We start from the raw sequence: 20,964 nt of genomic DNA, 5'->3' as shown, positions 1-20,964 counted from the left end.
ATTAAATGTTAGCCGGAGATATATGGTTTGAATCCACAGAAAAATATTATGATTTATAAAATTTTTTCCTAGAATTTTTAGTCTCACAAAGCAAGTCAACAGTGTATCAGAATGTTCTCAAAATGAAATATTTAGTTCTGATGTGACCAGGGAATATAATAAAATTGTTAACACCACAGGCTTGGCATGGGGGCCTTGATTTGACATCAAACCAGCAATAATAATTGTAGACCTTTCCCAAGCAGTGTGCACGCCTGGCCACATGGAGCACTTTACGTGTGCCAGTGTCATGGTTAAAGCATGAGCTCTGGAGCCAGACCCTCTGGGTTAAGTCCAAGCTCTACTGCTGAGCAGTTGTTACCCTGGTGAAGTTAATTAACCTCTCTGTGCCGTTGTTGTCTAATCTGTAAAATAAGGATGATAAGAAAGTTACCTAGTTTACAGGATTTCCATGACCATGACATTAATGTTATAAAGCAACTAGAAAAGTACCTGGCACAGAATGTGTTATGGGAGGTATTTTCTTTTATTATTATTGTACCTTATTTAACTGTTACTAGAACCTCTGGAGTAGGACCAGCTTTCTGGGTGTGCAACCTGTGCAGTCACACAGGCCCTGTGCTCAGAAAGGCCCTATATGTGGCTTAATCATCTGCTGCTTTTATCTTGAAATTCTTAATAACTTTTGAAGATGGGACCCTACACTTATATTTAGCATTGGGCCCTGCATATTCTGTCACTGGTCCTACTCTTGAGGTAAACAGGATTATTGTCCCATTCAGCCACGTTCTGTCTACGTGGCTTTGGACAAGCAACATCCTCAGTGTTCTCATCTATAAACTACAGGTGTAATAGGTTCTTGGGAAAGCTAAATAGGATAATGTGTAAGCAGTGACTGGTGGGTATAAATTCTTAGAAATGGTATCTGTTATTAACACTAGAGGCCCGGTGCACAACAATTTGTGCACTCGGGGCGGGGGGGGGGGGGGAGGGGGACGACCCTCAGCCTGGCCTGTGCCCTCTCGCAGTCTGGGACCCCTTGGGGGATGACCACTTGCTGGCTTAGGCCTGCTCCCTGGGGGATTGGGCCTAAGCTGGCAATCAGACATCCCTCTGGCAGACCGGAAGCCCTCGGGGGATGTCCACTTGCCAGCAGGGAGCAGACCTAAGCTGCAGTCAGACATCCTTAGTGCTGCTGAGGAGGCAGGAGAGGCTCCCACCACCACTGCTGTACTGGCAGCCATCAGCCTGGCTTGTGGCTGAGCAGAGCTCCCCCATGTGGGAGCACACTGACCACTAGAGGGCAGCTTCTGCATTGAGTGTCTGCCCCCTGATAGTCAGTGTGTGTCATAGTGACCAGTCATTCCTAGTCTTTCTGCTATTAGGGTCAGTTTGCATATTACCCTTTTACTATATAGGATAGAGGCCTGGTGCACGGGTGGGGGCCGGCTGGTTTGCCCTGAAGGGTGTCCCGGATCAGGGTGGAGGTCCCGTTTGGGTGCCTGGCCAGCCTGGGTGAGGGGCTGATGGCTGTTTGCAGCTGGTCACACTCCCTTCAGGGTGGGGGTCCCCACTGGGGTGCCTGGCCAGTCAGGGTGAGGGGCTGAGGGCCATTTCAGGCTGGCCAGTGACTGAAGCTCCCAGCCTCTCCTTTTTTCCTTTTTTTTAAATTCTGGGATTTATTTACCTTCTATAATTGAAACTTTGTTGCCGTCACTGGAGCTGAGAGCAGGCTCCTGCTCGCTCCAGCTCTGAGGCCACGGCCTGCTGAAAGCAGGTATCTGGGGTTTGTTTAGCTTCTATAATTGAAACTCTGTAGCTTTCGGAGCTCAGAGCCGGGCCGGGGCAGGCGGAGAACCTTGGCTTCCTCCATCACTGGAGCAAGCAAGCCTCCTGCTCACTTCAGCTGCGTGGCCGCCGGCTGCCATCTTGTTTGGATTAATTTGCATATCATGCTGATTAGCCAATGGGAGGTGTAGCGAAGGTACGGTCAATTACCATGTTTGTCTATTATTAGATAGGATTCACCTTGGTAAAATAAACAGCCCAACATTTCTGTACTTCTATAAATACATATTCTTGCTCACAATTACAAGAAACTTCTCAGTGCAGTTAACAGTTTATTGAAAGTACAAAATAAAATCGTAAAACTCATCTAGAAAAATTAAGATAGGTTTACAAGGGTGAAAGATCACATCCTGACTGTTACAGAAGGGCCTTATTAAAATTTTAGACTTCTGTAAATATTGAAACTGGAGAAGTTTTTTGTTCTATAAACTTAGAGAATTTAGCTGACTTGAACTTGGGTGAGAACTGATAAACCCTTGAGAACATTTAAAAATACATATTATTAATAAAAAGTATGCTCAAAAACAAAATAAAGCACTGAAGACTACACACACCCAAATATTTATTCACAATAAATTGTATTAATTTCACAAGTGGATGAATGAGGTCTGACCCCTAAACTATGAAAACAAAGGGAAATGTAACTAAGAAGAAACTGCTGTAAAACCCTCTCAAATTTAGGTTATTATTAATTTTTGTTGCTAATAAAATACTGTTTTAACATTAGTTGTATTGTAGACAGTAAATCAAATATGTATTTTAAAATATATCTTTATTGATTCCAGAGAGGAAGGGAGAGGGAGAGACAGAAACATCCTACATGTCTCACATTGGAGATTGAGCCCGCAACCCGGGCATGTGCCCCTATTGAGAATTGAACTATGACCTCCTGGTTCATAGGTTGATACTCAACCACCAAGCAGCCGGACAAATAAAATATTTTTGTACACTTTGATTACACGTATAACATATTTTTTCAAATAAAATTTAAAAATCAAAATAACATTTTTTTTTAATAATTTAGAACATAGGATAGAAATCAGTCTCTATAGAAAAAGGTAAAATGAAGCCTTCTAAAGAAAATTAGAATATAGCATTTGTTGAATATACAATTCAACAAAATATACGAATGAAAAATTATTTTACATCTATGAAATTAAGAATATATGTTTTTTGGAGAAACAAGATGGTGGCGTTGGTAAATGCAGGTACTCATTACCTCCCAACCACATCAAAATTACAACTAAAATAAGGAATAACTATCATTCAGAACCACCTGGAAGCTGGTTGAATGGAAGTCCTACAACTAGAGAAGTAAAGAAAAACACACATTGAGATTGGTAGGAGGGGCAGAAGCGTGGAACGGGCTGGTCTGACACCCATGTGTGCTATTTTTTAAATTGGGAGGGAAATCATCCCTGTGGAGATTGCCAGTGAGGAGCAAGGGGTCCTAGCCTCACACCAGACCCCCAACCCAGGATCCCAGAGCTGGGAAGAAAAGTCACATAACTTCAGGATGTATAAACCAGCGGGGCTTGTGGCTGTGTGACATGCAGGCTGTGGAGACCAGGTGTCCCTCTTAAAGGGCAAATGCACGAACTTACTTGGACTCAATCTCTCTGAGCTCCAGTGCCAGGAAGCGTTGGGGGACCCAGACACATACGGGGAGGAACTGGACTGTTTGGCATTGTTGCAGAACCTCAGGGGTGGCTTTCTCCCAGACAAGGGTGCTCACAGGGCCATTGTTCCTATGTTCCTTGTTATAGGGCTGATTGGCAGGCATATCTGAGTCTCCATCAGCCTGGCTCATACTGTTTGCTCCACTCTGGTGATTCCCTGAGACCCCATCCCATCCAATTTGCAGCCCCACCCAAGCTATTTGCAGCAGCTTTTCCATATGAATGGCCTGTCCTGGCTTAGGCTTCAGACTTTGCTAAAACAAACACAGGGAAGCAGCCAAAATGCAGACAAAAAGAAATGTCACAAATGGAAGAAAGCAAACTACTAGATACAGAATTCAAAATCACAGTTAAAAAGTTACTCAAGGATCTTCATGAAAGCTTCAAGGGACTTAGTGAGACTTTCAAAGATCTTAGTGAGAATGTCAAAGACATGAACAAGAACCAATCAGAAATTAAGCATTCATTAACTGAAATAAAGAATAATTTACAGGGATTCAATAGTAGAGGATTTCAGGAATCAAATCAATAATTTGAAATATGAGGAAGCAAAAAACACCCAATCAGAAGAGCAAAAAGTAAAAGAATCCAAAAATATGAAGAAAGTGTAAGGAGCCTCTGGGACAACTTCAAGTGTACCAACACTCACATTATGGGGATGCCAGAAGGAGAGAGAACAAGATATTGAAAACCTATTTGAAGAAATAATGACAGAAAACTTCCCCTACCTGGTGAAAGAAAGAGATTTACAAGCCCAGGAATTGCAGTCCCAAACAAAAGGAACCCAAAAGAGGTCCATACCAAGACACATCATAATTAAAATGCAAAGGGTTAAAGACAAAGAATCTTAAAAGCAGCAAGAGAAAAGCAGTTAGTTACCTACAAAGGAGTGCCCATATGACTATCAGCTGATTTCTCAACAGAAACTTTGCAGGCCAGAAGGGAGTGGCAAGAAATATTCAAAGTGATGAACAGCAAGGACCTACAACCAAGATTATTCTACCCAGCAAAGCTATCAATTAGAATTGAAGGTCAGATAAAGAGCTTCACAGACAAGAAAAAGCTAGAGGAGTTTACTACCACCAAACCAGTATTATATTAGGAGGAGGAGGAGAAGGAGAAAGGAGGAGGAGTAAGAGGAAGAGGAGGAGGTGGAGGAGGAGGAGGAGGAGGAGGAGGAGGAGGAGGAAGAGAAAAAATATGAACAATAAAATGGCAATGAATACATATCAACATTTGAATCTAAAAATCAAAATAAATGAACAAAACATCTAATGAACAAAATAGCTCATATTATGGGGGTGCCAGAAGGAGAAGAGAGAGAACAAGGTAAACTGTGAATAAAATAGAATCAGGAGCATGGAAACATGGAACAGACTGACGAATCTCAGAAGAAAGGGGGTGTAGGAAGAGGGTAACCAAAGAACTTATCTGCATATATGCATTACCTATGGACACAGACAATAGAGTGGTGAAGGCTTGGGGCGGGGTGGGAACCTGGTGGAGGGAGGTAATGGGGGGAAAAAGGGACATCTGTAATACTCTCAAACAATAAAGATTTTTTTAAAAAATATATTTTATTGATTTTTTACAGAGAGGAAGGGAGAGAGATAGAGAGTTAGAAACATCGATGAGAGAGAAACATCGATCAGCTGCCTCCTGCACATCTCCCACTGGGGATGTGCCCGCAACCCAGGTACATGCCCTTGACCGGAATCGAACCTGGGACCTTTCAGTCCGCAGGCCGACGCTCTATCCACTGAGCCAAACTGGTTTGGGCAACAATAAAGATTTTTAAAAAAAGAAAAATAATTTTTTTCCCCCACAACAGTATTCTACTGAAAAAAACTTAGAATCCTCTTGAAATTGTAAGATATATTCTGATACATTTTTATATCCACCCTCCAAATTTTAATTTGTTAGGTAAGTATACTCTGGAAAGATAATCTGATGATAGGAAGGTCAAAGCTTGAATTTCTGCCTTCATTTTAGAGTCTGCCATTATTTCCATCTGTCAATAAAAGTAAAATATAGTCATACCAGAGTTCTTTGCTACAGTTCTGGCAACTCAACAAACTGGTAAATCTAGACTTGTTTTATTCTCCAAAACCATGGGCAATAGTCTTTAGAGTCAGCCAGAATATTCTAGAGCTGCAACAACTAAGAATATGAAGGGACTAATCAGTATGGATGCCTTCAATGACCAGGAAAAGTCTGGCGTCTTTCTAACTACTTTCTCTTCTTTTTTCCTTTCATAAACTATGATACAGCCATAGACAATGGGTACATAACTATGATGAGGATAAAAATAGACCAGCTCCACCCAGGTGATCTTATCTATTAGCATCCATGATTTGATGTTTCAACAATCATGTATTATCAAACAATACCCACCTTAGTGGTTGGTTACATAGATTTCAAGGAGGATGTTTTCAAAATATTGTGTGAATGACTGCTACTATAGTAAAAGGCAATCAAACATAAAGCACTTGAATTTAAAAACAACAACAACATACTTCTTTTCTCCAAAATGGTTGGCAAGTAACATAAGGTCTCTTCAGGATACTGTCAAGTTTCATTTGGTCCCGTTTTGTCAATGGAATTAAAGTATCTTTAGGTATATTTAACCTAGAAAAAAACAGATGAAAAAAATTAGTAAAAAAATAGTATTCCTATCACTTGAAGGTCATGTTTCATTCATATTTACTGTACTATTCCAAGAAATTCAGAAATTATGGATAAGAAAATTAATACAGATATACCCTTTAAGTCCAAAATTTTGGGGTTCTGGCATGTCCTAGACCAAGAAGTGATCAAGTTCACAGTGGAAGTCTGTTCTAAGTTGTTGGTTTTCTTCATGCCATACTCATAGGATGATAGGAAGACAAACATTGGTTATAAAACAAATGATGCCCTGGCTGTTATGGTCTCAGTGGTTAGAGTATTGCTGGAGCACTGAAGGATTGAGGGTTAGATTGCCAGTCCAGGGCACATAACTGGGTTGCAGGTTTGATCCCTGGTTCCAGTAAGGGTGCATGTGGGAGGCAATCAATGGATGTGTCTCTCAGACACATTGATGTTTCCTTCTCTCTCTCTCTCTCTCCCCCCCACCCCCATTCCCTTCTACTCTCTCTAAAAAAATCAGTGGAAAAAATATCCTTGGGTGAGGATTAACAAAAAAACAAACAGCCTGGCTGTGGTGGCTCAGTGGTTGAGTGTCAACCTGTGAACCAGGAGGTCACAGTTCAATTTCTGGTCAGAGCACGTGCCTGGTTGCAGGCTAGGTCCCCAGTGTGGGGCATGCACGAGGCAGCCGATCAATGACTCTCTTTCATCATTACTGTTTCTATCTTTCTCTCCCTTTATCTCTAAAATTAATAAAAATATTAAAACAAACAAACAACAAATGACGATAGCACTAACATCACATATATGCACACCAAGGCAGCTCCAGAGCTCCACAGTTTTGAGCAGTGAGGTCCAATACGTGTGCCACAGCGAGACTCACTGTGGGATTTTAGTTTCCACTGAGTACTTGATTCTTTGTAATCACTGAGAATTTTCTGGTCCATGGAAGTTAATCATTTTTCACTTATGTGCATACATTGCACATACATGCACACCTACCTAGTTTTAAATTAAAAAAAGTAAAATACAATTTTATCTTGCTATGTGTTTAAAAAAACAGACCATGAGAGGTCTGGATTTGTGGTGTGGACTACTTTTGGTCATAAATCCTGGATTTCCTGGGAGAGCTCCAGTCGTTTTCAATGTCCCCATAATTATGACCACTTGCCAGTGGCAGCTCATGGAAAGGGTGACAATTTGATTGAAAGGAGGCCTAGAGGATTTCCCTTGAAGCCATGTTTGTGTAGCTACTACACTGTTTTTATCTCTGATTGTACATTTACTTGGAGTGACTTTTGACGGCACTAAAGGAATTATGAGTCACAGCAAGTTTTTCTCCAAGCCCTCCACCTTAATACTTATCAGATCATTTGTCCTAAATTTGTGTTAGAAATAATATCCATACAAATACATCTCCTTCCTAAGGGATTTGGACCATGACATATTACACTAAACTGAACAGAACTTTGATTCACTAGAGTGTAAATATTCAAAGATCAAAAATTAAATGTTTTCTCTTGTGCCCTTGTTTTATAACAAGTGGCAATCACCCAAAACCTGTTCATATTCCATATTTAGAAAACAAGTGCCCATTACCAAAGTTCACGCACTGTTTAAAGAAATCCAATCCACATGTTAAAGTTCATTCTCACTGGCCAATTATAGTAATAATTAAATATTTTAAAATATCCCATTAGCAGAAATGAATAGTGATTGTCTTATGCTGAGGGACAGGTGGGATTATACTCTCCAGGGAAAGCAAAATCATTAACCCATCCAGAGGGCAGTCAATGCCTGGAAAGTGTGCATACCCTTTGACCCAGCCATCCTGGGAATTCAGCCTGTGGGACTCATTAAAGCTGGAGGCAAAGATTCAGTTACAAGAGGGTCCATCAAAGCGCTATCAGAAGAGATTTGGAAACAACCCAAACCTCTGACTTTGAGGGATTGGCTGAGCAAGCACATGTAGAATGCGAACTCAGTAATATAAGACATTAAACTGAGGCTGGAGGAGAGAAATGTATTTATTGATAGGGAAAAGTGATCTCAGCGTGTTGTGTGAGAAAAGGAGATTACAAGGTAATATTAGAGTATGAGTCCATTTTTGTGAAAAGCTATAATTATGCACAGAAAATAATCTACAAGGGTAAAGCTGTTCACCTGTAGGTGATTTTTATCTTGTTAGTGAATATTTTTTTCTATAATGAATGTATATATTAGACGTGATAAATGAGGTTCTCAAACTGTATGAATTCTAAAATTGAAGTTTTTTATGACATTAAAAATTTAAATCTATGATAAAACTGATTCATGTCAAATGATGTTGTCAGTGATGACCATTTAACCAGATTCAATGTCTTATGCTTTCCAAGTATAATAAATTTCAAAATATTTTAATAGTAAAGGCAAAACAAAAAATGTTTTCTAGCTAGCTGAAGGTTCAATTAACCAAATTAAGTTGGGCAGTTTAGTAGTTGAAACAGAAACATTGATGAATTTAATTCATAATTATATAGTACTTAGTCACAGTGAACAATGTAAATAAAAGGCATTAAGGACTTTTCCCTTGTAGTGTGACTTTTGAGGCTTATTGTGACATGTTACAATGAGTCATTATTTTAAAGATACCAGTTTTACAAGCCCATCTAACCTTTTTATATCTGAAGGGAGGAGACCAAGCCATCTAATAGCTGGGACTGTGAGATTATGTGCTTCAAAAGACATAGACTAAAATAAAGAGCAAAAGTGCATTAGGTAAAGCTAAATTTCAGAGAACTAGCATACTCATTTTTGCAGCCAAATTTTTTACTTAGCAATAACAAATACTAAAGGCTTCACTCCTCAGAGCCCGCAGAAGTGAGAAAATCACTGAAGCTTCGCTGAAGGGTTTCAAACTGCTCTATAGTATTTCTGGATTGATTTTCTATAAAGTAAAGCTACAAAGGGATCCCCCTGACCTGCACTTATTACTGTGTTACTCTGATTTCATATGTCAACACCTTGCTTCCACATCCTTTTCATCTGCTCTAGACACAGACGTCAGGGACACGACACTCACGGAGCGCACCAGTGGCTCCCAAACTTGACTATGCATCAGAACCACTTGGAGGGGCCACCCCCAGAGACACGGATTCAGTGGATTCAGTAGGTCTGGAGAGGGGCTGAGATTTGCATTGCTAACAAGTTCCCAAATGACACTGATGATTCACTAGTATGGTCCAGGGCCACAATTTGAAAACCACTGGTGTATGATAGTTCAGACTCTAGTGGTGAAATTGGTCCTTATGGTGGGGGAAAGGGAATTGGCTAGGTCAGAATTCAAGGCTACATATAATGTTCAGAGTATTCTTTGCGATCAGACAATGTTGTTACCCTGAGACCCAAGGTTACTTTAGCAGCCAGGAGAGTGGATAGTAATGCCTCCTGTCCACAGCTAATCACACTCTGTCATCTGTGGTTGCACTGGTCATGCTGGAAGCTGGAATCACAGCCACAGAAACAGACTGGCCCTAGACCAGGACAGTAGCTCCCCTGGAAACTAGTGAGGGACCGCCACTTACTAGGGCTGATAAGTAAATGCAGAAATAACCCCAATGAATATAAAATACCTTAATAGTGAAACTAAAACAGCAACTTTTCTCTACTTACCATAGATCCGTACTTATAAATGCACATTATTTCTATGCCTGTTAAAAGAGTTAACTTTAAAATTAGACTTTTTGTCTATTATAGGTTAGATAATTTGCACTCTCAAATTATGTCTAACATCTGAAAATTTTATTTTTGTGGACATTACCAAAGAAGAATTTATTGTTCAGTTTAATATGGCTAAAATAGCAATACATCACCTCCAATGATAACAGTCATTAAGTTTAATCTAATAATCATATTCTTTAAAAATATTTATGGGCCCTAACTGGTTTGGCTCAATGGATAGAGCGTCGGCCTGCGGACTGAAGGGTCCCAGGTTCGATTCCGGTCAAGGGCATGTACGTTGGTTGTGGGCACATCCCCAGTAGGGGGTGTGCAGGAGGCAGTTGATCGATGTTTCTCTCTCATCGACGTTTCTAACTCTCTATACCTCTCCCTTCCTCTCTGTAAAAAATCAATAAAAATATTAAAAAAAATTATGGAAGTGTTCTAAGAGCAAAACAACATAAAACTACAAATATGATTTAATTCTAACTGTTTCAAAATATAAACCATAAATCACCGTGCGGATCAGCATCTACAAGAGTGAAAATGGGGATGTGAAATGTGTCCCACAGCTTCTTGACTAAAAGTCTGGTGTTCAGATCAGGCACTCCCTTCCCCTAAAAGCAAGATAAAAATTATGCATTTTAATTACAGTAGAATGGAATCTATAAAACAATATCCTTATCTTACCAATCATGTAAAAGTTAGATTCCTCACCTTAAATTTCAGATGGTGGAAGACTAGTGTTGACTGTGAAAAATGCACAATATGTACAACAGGGTGAAAAAGCCCATCTACATTCATACCTTTGATTCAGTTACTCCAGTCCTCGGAAATATTTCAGTAGAAACAGGAATAATGAAAATTCTACAGACTTGACGGTGTTCACTGCAGTGTAATTTAAAATGACAAAAATACTATAAATAGCCAAAATATCTAACAACAGGGACATGGAGAGGCAGCATTGCACAGTGGTGATATATGTACCAGGTGCGGGGCCAGCAGCCTGGGCTGGCATCTCGGCTCTGCCACTTTGTAGTATGAACCTGAGTAAGTCCTCAAAACTCTGCGGCTTAGGGCTCTGTAACACCTTACGAGGTTATAGAAATTATTTAGTAACTATAAAGCACTTAGAAGAGAACCTGTCTAAACTTTAGGATTTAATAAACCTAAGTGGTGGAATAATATTATGAAGTTATTAAATATTGTAGGAAAGTAGCTTACTAAGCATTGCAATAGTGTTAAGAGAGAAAAGCAGGAAACCAAAGGGGTCAGAGAGGGAAGACAGTAGAGAGATATTAGGATGTGCTTCCCATTGGACAGCTTTGCGTTTGAATTCCCTCTGCCATTCATTGGTGGGTGACATCGGGCCAGTTTCTTACGTTTCATTGAGCTGTGGCTTTATTTATAAAATTTGGGTAAACATGCCTGCCACACAGAGTTGCTGCACTATATCAATGTGGAGCTGGACTGTCGGAATCCGAGTCCTGGTTTTAACCAGCCATAGCCTTGTGGTGAATACCCTCCTGCATCCCAGTGACCTGATATTAAAATGGGGATGACTAGAATACCTACCTCACAGAGTGGCTGAGAGACTTTACAAGTTGCTATGTGACAGACAGCGAAAGTGGACTCAATGTAAAGTGCTCAGTAGGATCACTTGGTAGATAGTAGCGTATTTTTATTCTTTTCTTTGGGAAAAGAAAACATGGGTGTGTGGCGGAGAAGTCAGAGTACCAAAGGGCATCCAGTGAAAAATGACCCCTTCCTAGCCTGACCGCCCATTTCAGCTCCCCTCTTCACAGGCAACCACTATGGGTCCACCTGGGTGTGACCTGGGCGCATACATTCTAGTCCTTGTAAGCTCTACAACCACTATGATATTATCTTTTCAACCCAGATGTGACAGAGCCGTGCTTTCCGTGCGCCTCCTAAGCAGTAGGACCAGATGTGAACGGGGACCCAGGCCACTTCAGCTTTCTTTGTCTGCAGTGGACTGGCTTCCAGGCAGCCCAGCGAGGTGTGAAAGGGAAGGGGACGGGGCCAAAGAGTGCACCACAGAACACCCCTAGCAAGAGATCACTCCCGGGGTTTAAATACAACCTCTATTGTTTATGAGGTCCTAGTCTGCATTTTCCATCTCCACTTCCAACTAGGTACCACTAGGATTCCCTATCATCTCGTATTTCTAAAACTACACTCAAAATTTTTCTTCCACAAAGAACTGAGCCTTCCTGCCACTTGTCCTGTGACTGTCTATTGATAATGTAGCTTCCATACATCACTTCAGGGTCACTTTGACTCATTCCTCTATCCTGTGGTCACCAATTCCTTTTGAATTGGCATTAGAAATGCCCTTTGTTTCAGTCCTTTCTCTCTAACCATATCTTACTCCTGACGGCCTCCTGACAGGCTCCCTGACTCCAGAGCTCTCCGTCTCCATCTAGTTCAGTGGTTCTCAACCTGTGGGTTGCGATCCCTTTGGCGGTCGAACGACCCTTTCACAGGGGTCGCCTAAGACCATCCTGCATATCAGATATTTACATGACGATTCATAACAGTAACAACATTACAGTTGTGAAATAGCAACGAAAATAATTTTATGGTTGGGTCACAACATGAGGAACTGTATTTAAAGGGCCAGAAGGTTGAGAACCACTGATCTAGTTGATGAAGCTGCCACAAGAATCCTCATCATATCCTTTCTCACCAACCCCAAACCTTCTGTTTGGATGCCACTAAGTCAGGATGCCTCCTTGGGTGTGGCCAGGCCTCCCAAGCCTCCCTACCGCTGCCTGACATCCTACTTCCTCTCCAGGACAGCTCTCCTCCTTGCTTCCACAAACACAGCTCACAAACATCACAATTATTGTTAATCTAATAAGCCAGAATAATTTTGAATAGATGAGCTTTTTTCCCTTTATAAACCTAGGTTTTTATAAAGTAGGAGAAAGCCGGGACAGCAGAGGGGAATCTGATCTATTTTGTTATTCTGTCATCATTCCACCTACCCACACCCCAAACTTCCTTTATTCTAATCTCTTTCTTTCCTACTCCAGCCCATATCATCCATCAAGTTTTACAAACTCCTCCCACATTACCCTGTAGCAGGAAGTTTACTACCCTTTGCTAACTGATGTCGGTAGTTCCCTGTGTGTTAACTCAATGTAGTCTCCTGTGTTCTTTGCTGTTCTTTAAACATTTAGCTTTTTTTAAAAAAGCAGGTTCCTTTTGACTGACTTGATGAAATCACTTGGTACACAAACCTGTATTAGGAAAACGAGGAGTAGCCCTTGTCCATTCAACCCTGCCCCAAGCTCCGCTGTTACTGTATTACAGTTGAGGCAAGTAGCCCTTGTCAAGTAGCATCATACTGGTAAGAGAATGTTGTCCAAGCTGTATAGATGACATCATAAACCCCTCTTGTCAATCACCAAAATACTATGCTAATCTTGGGATTGTAGTAAAGGCATATAATATACCGTAACCATGATGCATGGAGACATTTTGTTGCAAAAGTTGTCATCTAGCAGTCGCTGAAATGTTGCATCTTTTTCTACAATTAGTAGAAATTTCCCATTTGTAATTAAATCTGTGAAGTTAAGGCAAATTTAAGGAAAGAGTATTTCATTTAACCAGTAACTAATAATGGTGCCTACAGATCAATTCAACAGCAGCTAGAGGTGTAGTATTTTTATTTTACCTTGAAATATGTAACATATCTATTCATATACATAGTTGTCTGTCTCTCCTACTAATGGTGAGTTCCTAAAAGAATCCTATAGAAGGGACCATGGAGTGTTCATCTTGACCACTATAGGGTCGCTTGTTGGTTATACATCAGAAAGCTTGATTTACCAAAGTAACGAATGCATAAACATTCTAGAAGTTTAAATAGTTTTCCCATTCAAAGGATACTCCGAATTCCTTGAATATTAGATGGCACAGCAACAGCCTACGTTAACAAAACAAGACAATTTTTTAGATACAAAGAAAGTATAACTACATTTTAAAATTTATCACAAAAATCCAATATTTTCATTTAAAGAAAATATACCTGTCATCAGAAGTTTACACCTCAGTAAGAAAACAAAAGGAAACAGATTTATTCTTCAGTAAGAAAACAGACACGATCCAAACTACTTTCCAGAATTTCTTGGAAACTTTGGGGATATGTGCCTTAAAGGGCAGAAATGGATGAAGGAAAGACTTCCTTACGCAGGTTCTCATAGGCATCAGCTTCCTCCTTTCCAAACTGGTGAGCTGGCCCTTTCAAACTGCTGTGCTTGTTTAGTGTTGCGGGCCTTCTATGCACCAGAGCCGAGCAAAATAGTTTAGGTTTAAATAAATTAATTTCAGAACCAGAAAACTTTATGAAGATTACCTAAATAACCATGCTAAAACAACAGTACGTTTTTGAAAGAAATGTGTACATTTATTTCAATGACATTTAACAAATGACATATTTTAAAACTATACCTATTCATATACCTATTCATCCTTCAGTTTTATTTTGTTTTTGTTTTGTTAATCCTTACCCAAGAATATTTTGTCCACTGATTTTTAGAGAGAGTAGAAAAAAGGGAGGGAGGAAAGGAGGGGAGGGGGAATAGCCGGGGGGGGGGGGGGGGGGGGGGGAGAGAAAGGGAGAGAGAGAAGGAGAGGGAAAGGGAGGGAGCGAGGGGGAAAGAAAGAGAAACATCAATGTGAAACAGACACATGGATTGGTTGCCTCCAGCAGGTGACCCAACCAGGGCTGGGATCAAATCTATGCCCTTGACTGGAATCAAACCCTAGAACCTTTGGTGTGTTGTGGGCTGACACTCTCACCACCGAGCGAGCAACACTAGCCAGGGCCTTCGGTTTTATTTTAAAATCTTAAGCTCCAAATTACATAACAAGCAGGAAATAAAATACATTTCTAAAACAAGGGATCTGAAAGGGCGTTAAAGTACGTGAAAACATTACGGATACTTACTGTTGCACAGCTACAATTTACTTTGGTGCCATCTTCCTCTATATACCCTAAATTGCCAGCAATTAAACCCTTTGATGTAGATAACTAAAAAAAAAAAAAAAAAAAAAAAAATTGAAAATGTTTTCATGACTGTATTTTATGCTTCAAAGTATGTACATTCCTCGTGTATACCTAAAATATATGTATTTTTACCTCAGATTGTACTTTAAGAGATAAAGGAAAAATATGTCAGAGTATTTAGGATTGAAAAACATTTGGTAATTCATCTATTTTGGTTCATTCATCCAAGGAAAAACATTGAGACTAGATATTTAAATTTATAGTGAGAAAAATATAGTATCAAAATTTATCAAAAGAAGGCACAGATCACATTTATTTTTTTATTACAATTTTTATACAAACATTTTGTCTTAAAATAAGATGCTTTGTCCGGCTGGTATGGCTCAGTGGTTGAGTGTCAACCTATGAACCAGGAGGTCATGGCTGGATTCTGGGTCAGGGCACATGCCTGGGTTGGGGGCTCAATCCTCAGTAGGGGGCATGCAGGAGGATTCTCTCTCATCATTGATGTTTTTTTGTCTCTCTCCCTCTCCCTTCCTCTCTGAAATCAATAAAAAGATATTTTAAAAAAAGATGTTTTGTATTAAATGGTACTTACTATATGTAAACACCTCCTCGGCACTTTTAACATACAGGAAATGTCATTGATGATGCTGTCCACAACAGTCTGGTTACCAAAGAGCTGGCTGTCAGTGTAATATATGTCTCTATAACAATTTTAAAAACATTTTTTAATTAACCATATTCTCTTTGAATATAACAAGGATTGGAGTATTATTTAAAGAAAGCTTTAACTGGATGAAACACACATATAAACAAAGTAATCTATTACCTATACTCTAGTTTGACGTAACTTTTCAAAACATATAATGCAAGTCAATTTAAGTCTCACATTGCATTTTAAAAAGTAATTTACCAGAAAGTATACTTACCTTTTGGTTGCATAAGTGTTGCTCTGCACTAATTTATAAATCATGGACAATATTTTAAGAATTAGAGCTGGAAAAAAAGATGCAATAAACAAGTTATTCATCATTGCTCTGACTAATTCAAAACATTTAACTGTCGCCAGTTACTTTCCATAACATTACAAAAAGTAATCTTTCCAAAACAGAAGTGTTAAATACAGAATATAATTGCCTGAAGAATCAGATAAAATTAATTGCTCAATGAACAGCAAAACTGAGAGAATACTTTTCCGCTGAGTCATGTACCTTGAAAATTTATTTTGGAATTACAATTAACTTCCATGGTTAATGACAATGTAAAATTCTATACATTTATTTCAAGTACAAGGGTGGTCTATGAAAGAAGAAGTAAAATTATTTAACTAGGAATAATGAAAATCCTTAAGATAACCAAATCCATTTAATCCTAAAAGCTAAGAAAGATTAACTTACCAAAATTTTTAACTGATTTTAGTGAATCACTTTTGATTTTTCTTGTGGTGCAATGAGATACCATGTGAAGACCCACAGAATCTTCAAATCTGTCATTTTGTTTAAAGCAAGGGAATAAAAAGAATTAATTTCCGAATACCAAACAATATACACTTAATTGCCTCATCTGCATATAATTTAAATTCACACTTCTTTGTAATGTAAGCACTAAAGCTTTAGGATAATCTGATTATAAGCTTAAGTAATTCCAGGTGATAATTGGGTAACTGGTCTTGTGACATATAGAGGCACTAAAAAAAAGTGTTTAAACTAAATGAATTATAGACCTTTGATTATGATGTGTGTCTGTGAATTTCTTTCCTGGGAAGACATTTAGTGTATGTGAACTACTTTCAAATATTTCACAATTTTATTAGCGTTTTGATAATTTTAACAATTTATTCATTTAATAATGTTACTCAATTTAATAAGTTTTGAAGTATTTAATTTCTGATTTACCTCCAAAGTTACATTAAATGAAATGATTTATATTAGGTTGTTAAATTGAACTACCAAGCCTGTCCTAAAGGGGGCAGAAAGCATCAGGCAAATAGGCCAGTTGTCAGGGGGCTTCTTACTTACTTTGTAAAATATGATTCAAAAGCTTACATTTTATATTAATTATATTAATTATAAAATAATAGTGACACTGGGCCTCAAAATTACTTTTATTCTGTTTCTGTAACTCACTGATAACTATTTTTGTAGTGTTTTTCATTACTTAGTGGAAAGATTCTACAGGCTGAGGACCTCAAAAAAACAAACTATGTATCTAAGTTCCAGGATTTCAATAAAGCTCTTCGCTGATTTTACCCACTGGGACACATGCCTTAGCAGGGGAAGATCTGCTGGGAGAAAGAGCCTTTGAAACATGCTCTATGTTGAGGACACATTTATTTTGGTCTCTGTATCAGGACTAGTTGTAGTCCCCTGCACAAGTGGTTTACTTTCTCAGTATAGATGAGAATTGCCCCCTTCGAGTGCTGGGAAGCTTAGATCTCAGTTTGGAGCCTATTTTTAGCAGAACTGTAAGACTTTATCATATGCATTTTGAACTCTAACCTCTTTCAGAGCTCCACTCTTTCTTCCTAGCATTATTTTCCTTTTGCCTTATCTTTCACTCCTACTTCTAGTTTATATAACCTGCCTAAATGGTATGTATTTTGTAAACTTCCTCATATCCTCTTTGGCATGGTAAAAGCAACAAAAAAATGAAATCTGACTAGACCTCTAACTTCAATAAATTCAAATAATGACATTTACAAATTTTAAAATGCAAAATGCCCACTTTATATTTCCCCAGCTTGATCTGTTGTCTATCATGAATGCAGGTGCTTCGTTTCTTGCCAAGCTTGTGATTACGTCTTGGATAACCTTTTCTATAGATGCAAGAACCTCAGAACTGAAACAATAAACACACTATGATTCGATCTTAATTCTAAATTACGCCTTTACAATATGTAACATTTCCCCAGATCAACATGGAAATCATTTTTTGTTTCATTGGTTGTTTTTGAAGACTAGGTAACCCATGTCAATAATGACATCTCTCACTAAATTCTAATGTCAGTACTGCATTAAAACAACATTACTTATAGTGGTTACTTAAGAGAAACTTCATTTGCTTGTAATTTTACTTTACAAACAATTACCTACTGAAGTAGTATCTCGCTTTTAGATTAATGACTAGACAATACAACTTATAAATATACTATAGGCCCGGTGTACAAATTCGTGCTCTGGTGGGGTCCAGCTGGCCTGCCGGATCAGGGCCAATCGGGCTGGGCTGGGGGGAGGGGACACAGGCGTTTGGCCCGCCCCCTGGTCGAACTTCTGGTTGAACTCCCAGTAGATCTGGTCGAGGAGACAACTTGCATGTTAGCCTTTTATTATATAGGATTTTAATCTACTTTTCATGTTAACTTACTTAAGTACAAATTCATTGGCTTAAAATAATACTGTTTCAATTAAAAATGATGTCATATTGACTTTGATTTTAAATTTTTCCCCCAAAACTGCAGTGCAAAAGTATTTCAAAAGAAACACTTCTTTTTGTAGCACATTTCCCTAATTGATCTCGTGCCTTAGGTCAGCCCATTTGAATTTCAGTGATACTAAGAAGAAGAAAAAGTTTTAATCACTACTACAGAAAGACTTGGCAACTCTTACGCCACTTTACAGCAAACTTTACAGCAGTTTTCTGCCAGCTGACTTTTAATTTCACACACCATCAGCTTCAAAAACACGCTGTTCAGTTACAAGCACAGTTAGCATATTGCCTAGGATGGCAAATAAAATCTAGCCGATGGGCAAAATGTAGATAATTCTAATTTCCACAGGAACTTGCTGTCTTCTGAAACGCAAGTATCAGAAAATAAATTTTAAAACATTTAATATTTTCTAATCTCGACAGGTAAAAACTGACTCAAATATCTCATTAATTTTTTCCAGTTTGAAAAAAATGTTGCAGGGCAATACTGTGACCAACTCTGAGATACAATCAGATTAAATTACATCTTAAATGTAAACAAGGGACTTCCACTCCCTACTTCCCCTCATCCTCATAAATTCTCCCCTCAAACTAAATCCTTATGTAAAAAATGGTTTGCTTGTGGGTTTTTCTTTCTTTCTTATCTTGTGTGTGTGTGTGTGTGTTTGATAGTTGGTTTGGCTTACCAAAAAAACCCACAAAAAACAAAAAAAAACACCAGCCATTTGCTTGGGCTGAAAAAAACTGCCGATAAACCAGAAAAGCAGATCAAGGAAGCAAAACAACAGCGCATTTGAAGTAAAAGTTGGCAATAACAAACATATTTTCTGTAGTTAATTCCAAGTTGGGTGGCTGTGGGATCGCTTTAATTGATCTTATCAGCACCATACTCTGAGCTTTATTGATATTAAAATCATTTAAAATATGTGTCCTGTCTTCACTTCCAAGAAAACTGTCGTTTTGCTATAAAACACTTAAAACGTGTTGGCTTCCTTGTTCACTTTTATAAAACACACTTAGAGTGAGAATTCACATTTATTTTCTCTCACTTGCTTTGAGAAAGAAAATCCTGAAAACGGAGGTGAAAATGTTTATCCCCCCGAAGTTTTCTTTAACTATGCCCTGAACTTCCCGACCCAGAGGATCTCGGGAGACCCGGAAGCCCAGTGGGGGTGCTCCCAGAAGGGTCCAGAGTGGGAACATTCTAGAAGGCCCGGGGGTGGGGAGGGGGAGCGTGGGGGCGTGGTCACTAGGCTTTGGGAGTCCAAAATAAGAATTAAAAGCTGAAAAGGGAAGGAGCGCTAAGGAAGGCGCCTTCTCGGGGTTCTGGGCTGGCCCCAGGCCAACCCCCCCCCCCCCCGCCCCCCGTGGCCTCAATACCGGAGAGGTAGCCTTTGGCCTAAATGGGAAAGACCGGAAGGTGGAACGGGGCATTTCCCTACAGAGCACCTCGCGCCCCCGGCAGGCCATGGAACCTTCTCGCTTTCCACGTCTCCGGCGCATGCGCCCCAGCAGAACCCTTGTACCTGGAGGCCAGGTGGGTCCCCCTGCCTGAGGTCTCCCCACCACCTCTCTTCAGGGCGGCCAGCAGGGAAGCCCTGTGCTGGTCCAAAACCTCGAAAAACGAGGCCTCCGGCCCCATGGGCGCAAAGGCCATGAAGACTGACGCCACTGAAAATCCCCAGGTGCACGAATCCAACTGGGCCCCAAATGGCTCCTCCCTGCGTGGGGAGGGCGCGCGCTTGAGGCTGGCCCTTTCATGCGCTTCCCGGTCGAGGCCTCCTGCACATGCGCACACTTTACGCCCTCCCAGGCGGGCTGTACGGCACATGCGCATAGCACCCGCCTTTGAGTGGCGTGCGGGACAGTCAGGCCCGGCCACACCCGAGGTGGGGAGTGTTGGGTCCTTCCTGGAGCGCCGTCTGGCAAGCAGCGGGGACCAGCAAGGTATGCTTGGGATGTTGGACCTAGATTTCATTGAAATCGTTGTGTGGGCTTTTGTTGTTTTGTTGGCCTGTTTAGGGAAGAGGTACCAGAGATTTGTCATTATGGCACATAGTTATGGCAGTTCAGCTGTGTGGCAGATGCAGTGCTAGGCACCGGGCTCAGCTGTGCGCAGAGCAAACCACGTTCCTGCCCTCAGGACGCCGATGTAGGAAGCGCGGGCTTGCAGAGCCCGGTTCACCCAGCCTCTCTCTGTTGTCTCCTGACCACCCGGAAGGTTCCTCCTGGGCCCAGGGCAGTTTTTTGTTGTTGTTATTGTTTTTAATATATTTTATTGATTTTTTTACCGAGAGGAAGGGAAAGGGATAGAGAGTTAGAAACATTGATGAGAGAGGAACATCATCAGCTGCCTTCTGCACACCTCCCACTGGGAATGTGCCCGCAACCAAGGTACATGCCCTTGACAGAATCGAACCTGGGACCCTTCAGTCCGCAGGCCGACGCTCTATCCACGGAGCCAAACCTGTCAGGGCGCCCAGGGCAGGTTTGCAGGTGAGGGTAAAGTGAGGTCCCCAAGTGCAGGCAGGACTGGGTCAACATTTAGCGAATTAAAATACGGGACACAGATAATTTCGAATCCCAGATCAACACCAAATACTTTCATTTTCTTTTTTTTAGGGTAACTAGATCTCATGTAATTTC

General features: G+C 40.2%; 1 protein-coding gene across 2 annotated transcripts; it reads right to left on the bottom strand.

The window, feature by feature from the left end:
* Window positions 1-5,418: 5,418 nt before the first annotated feature.
* On the bottom strand, window positions 5,419-19,975 carry SPO11 (SPO11 initiator of meiotic double stranded breaks). 2 transcript variants are annotated; one of them, XM_036321084.1, is made up of 13 exons: window positions 19,845-19,975; window positions 17,617-17,730; window positions 16,290-16,378; window positions 15,822-15,888; window positions 15,488-15,596; window positions 14,830-14,913; window positions 13,770-13,806; window positions 13,334-13,443; window positions 10,369-10,468; window positions 9,804-9,841; window positions 8,806-8,882; window positions 6,044-6,155; window positions 5,419-5,538 (listed from the first exon to the last, which is right to left on the bottom strand). In XM_036321084.1, exons 1-13 carry the CDS (start codon window positions 19,973-19,975, stop codon window positions 5,419-5,421), a joined length of 1,188 nt encoding a protein of 395 aa, XP_036176977.1. The 2 variants fall into 2 exon arrangements, with proteins under 2 accessions (XP_036176977.1, XP_036176978.1); XM_036321085.1 differs by lacking the exon at window positions 17,617-17,730.
* Window positions 19,976-20,964: the final 989 nt, after the last annotated feature.

This window comes from Myotis myotis, unplaced genomic scaffold, assembly GCF_014108235.1.
Source record: "Myotis myotis isolate mMyoMyo1 unplaced genomic scaffold, mMyoMyo1.p scaffold_m19_p_9, whole genome shotgun sequence".
Taxonomy (NCBI): domain Eukaryota; kingdom Metazoa; phylum Chordata; class Mammalia; order Chiroptera; family Vespertilionidae; genus Myotis; species Myotis myotis.
The sequence above is the reverse complement of the archived record's forward strand: the minus strand, read 5'-3'. Positions and strand labels throughout refer to the sequence as shown.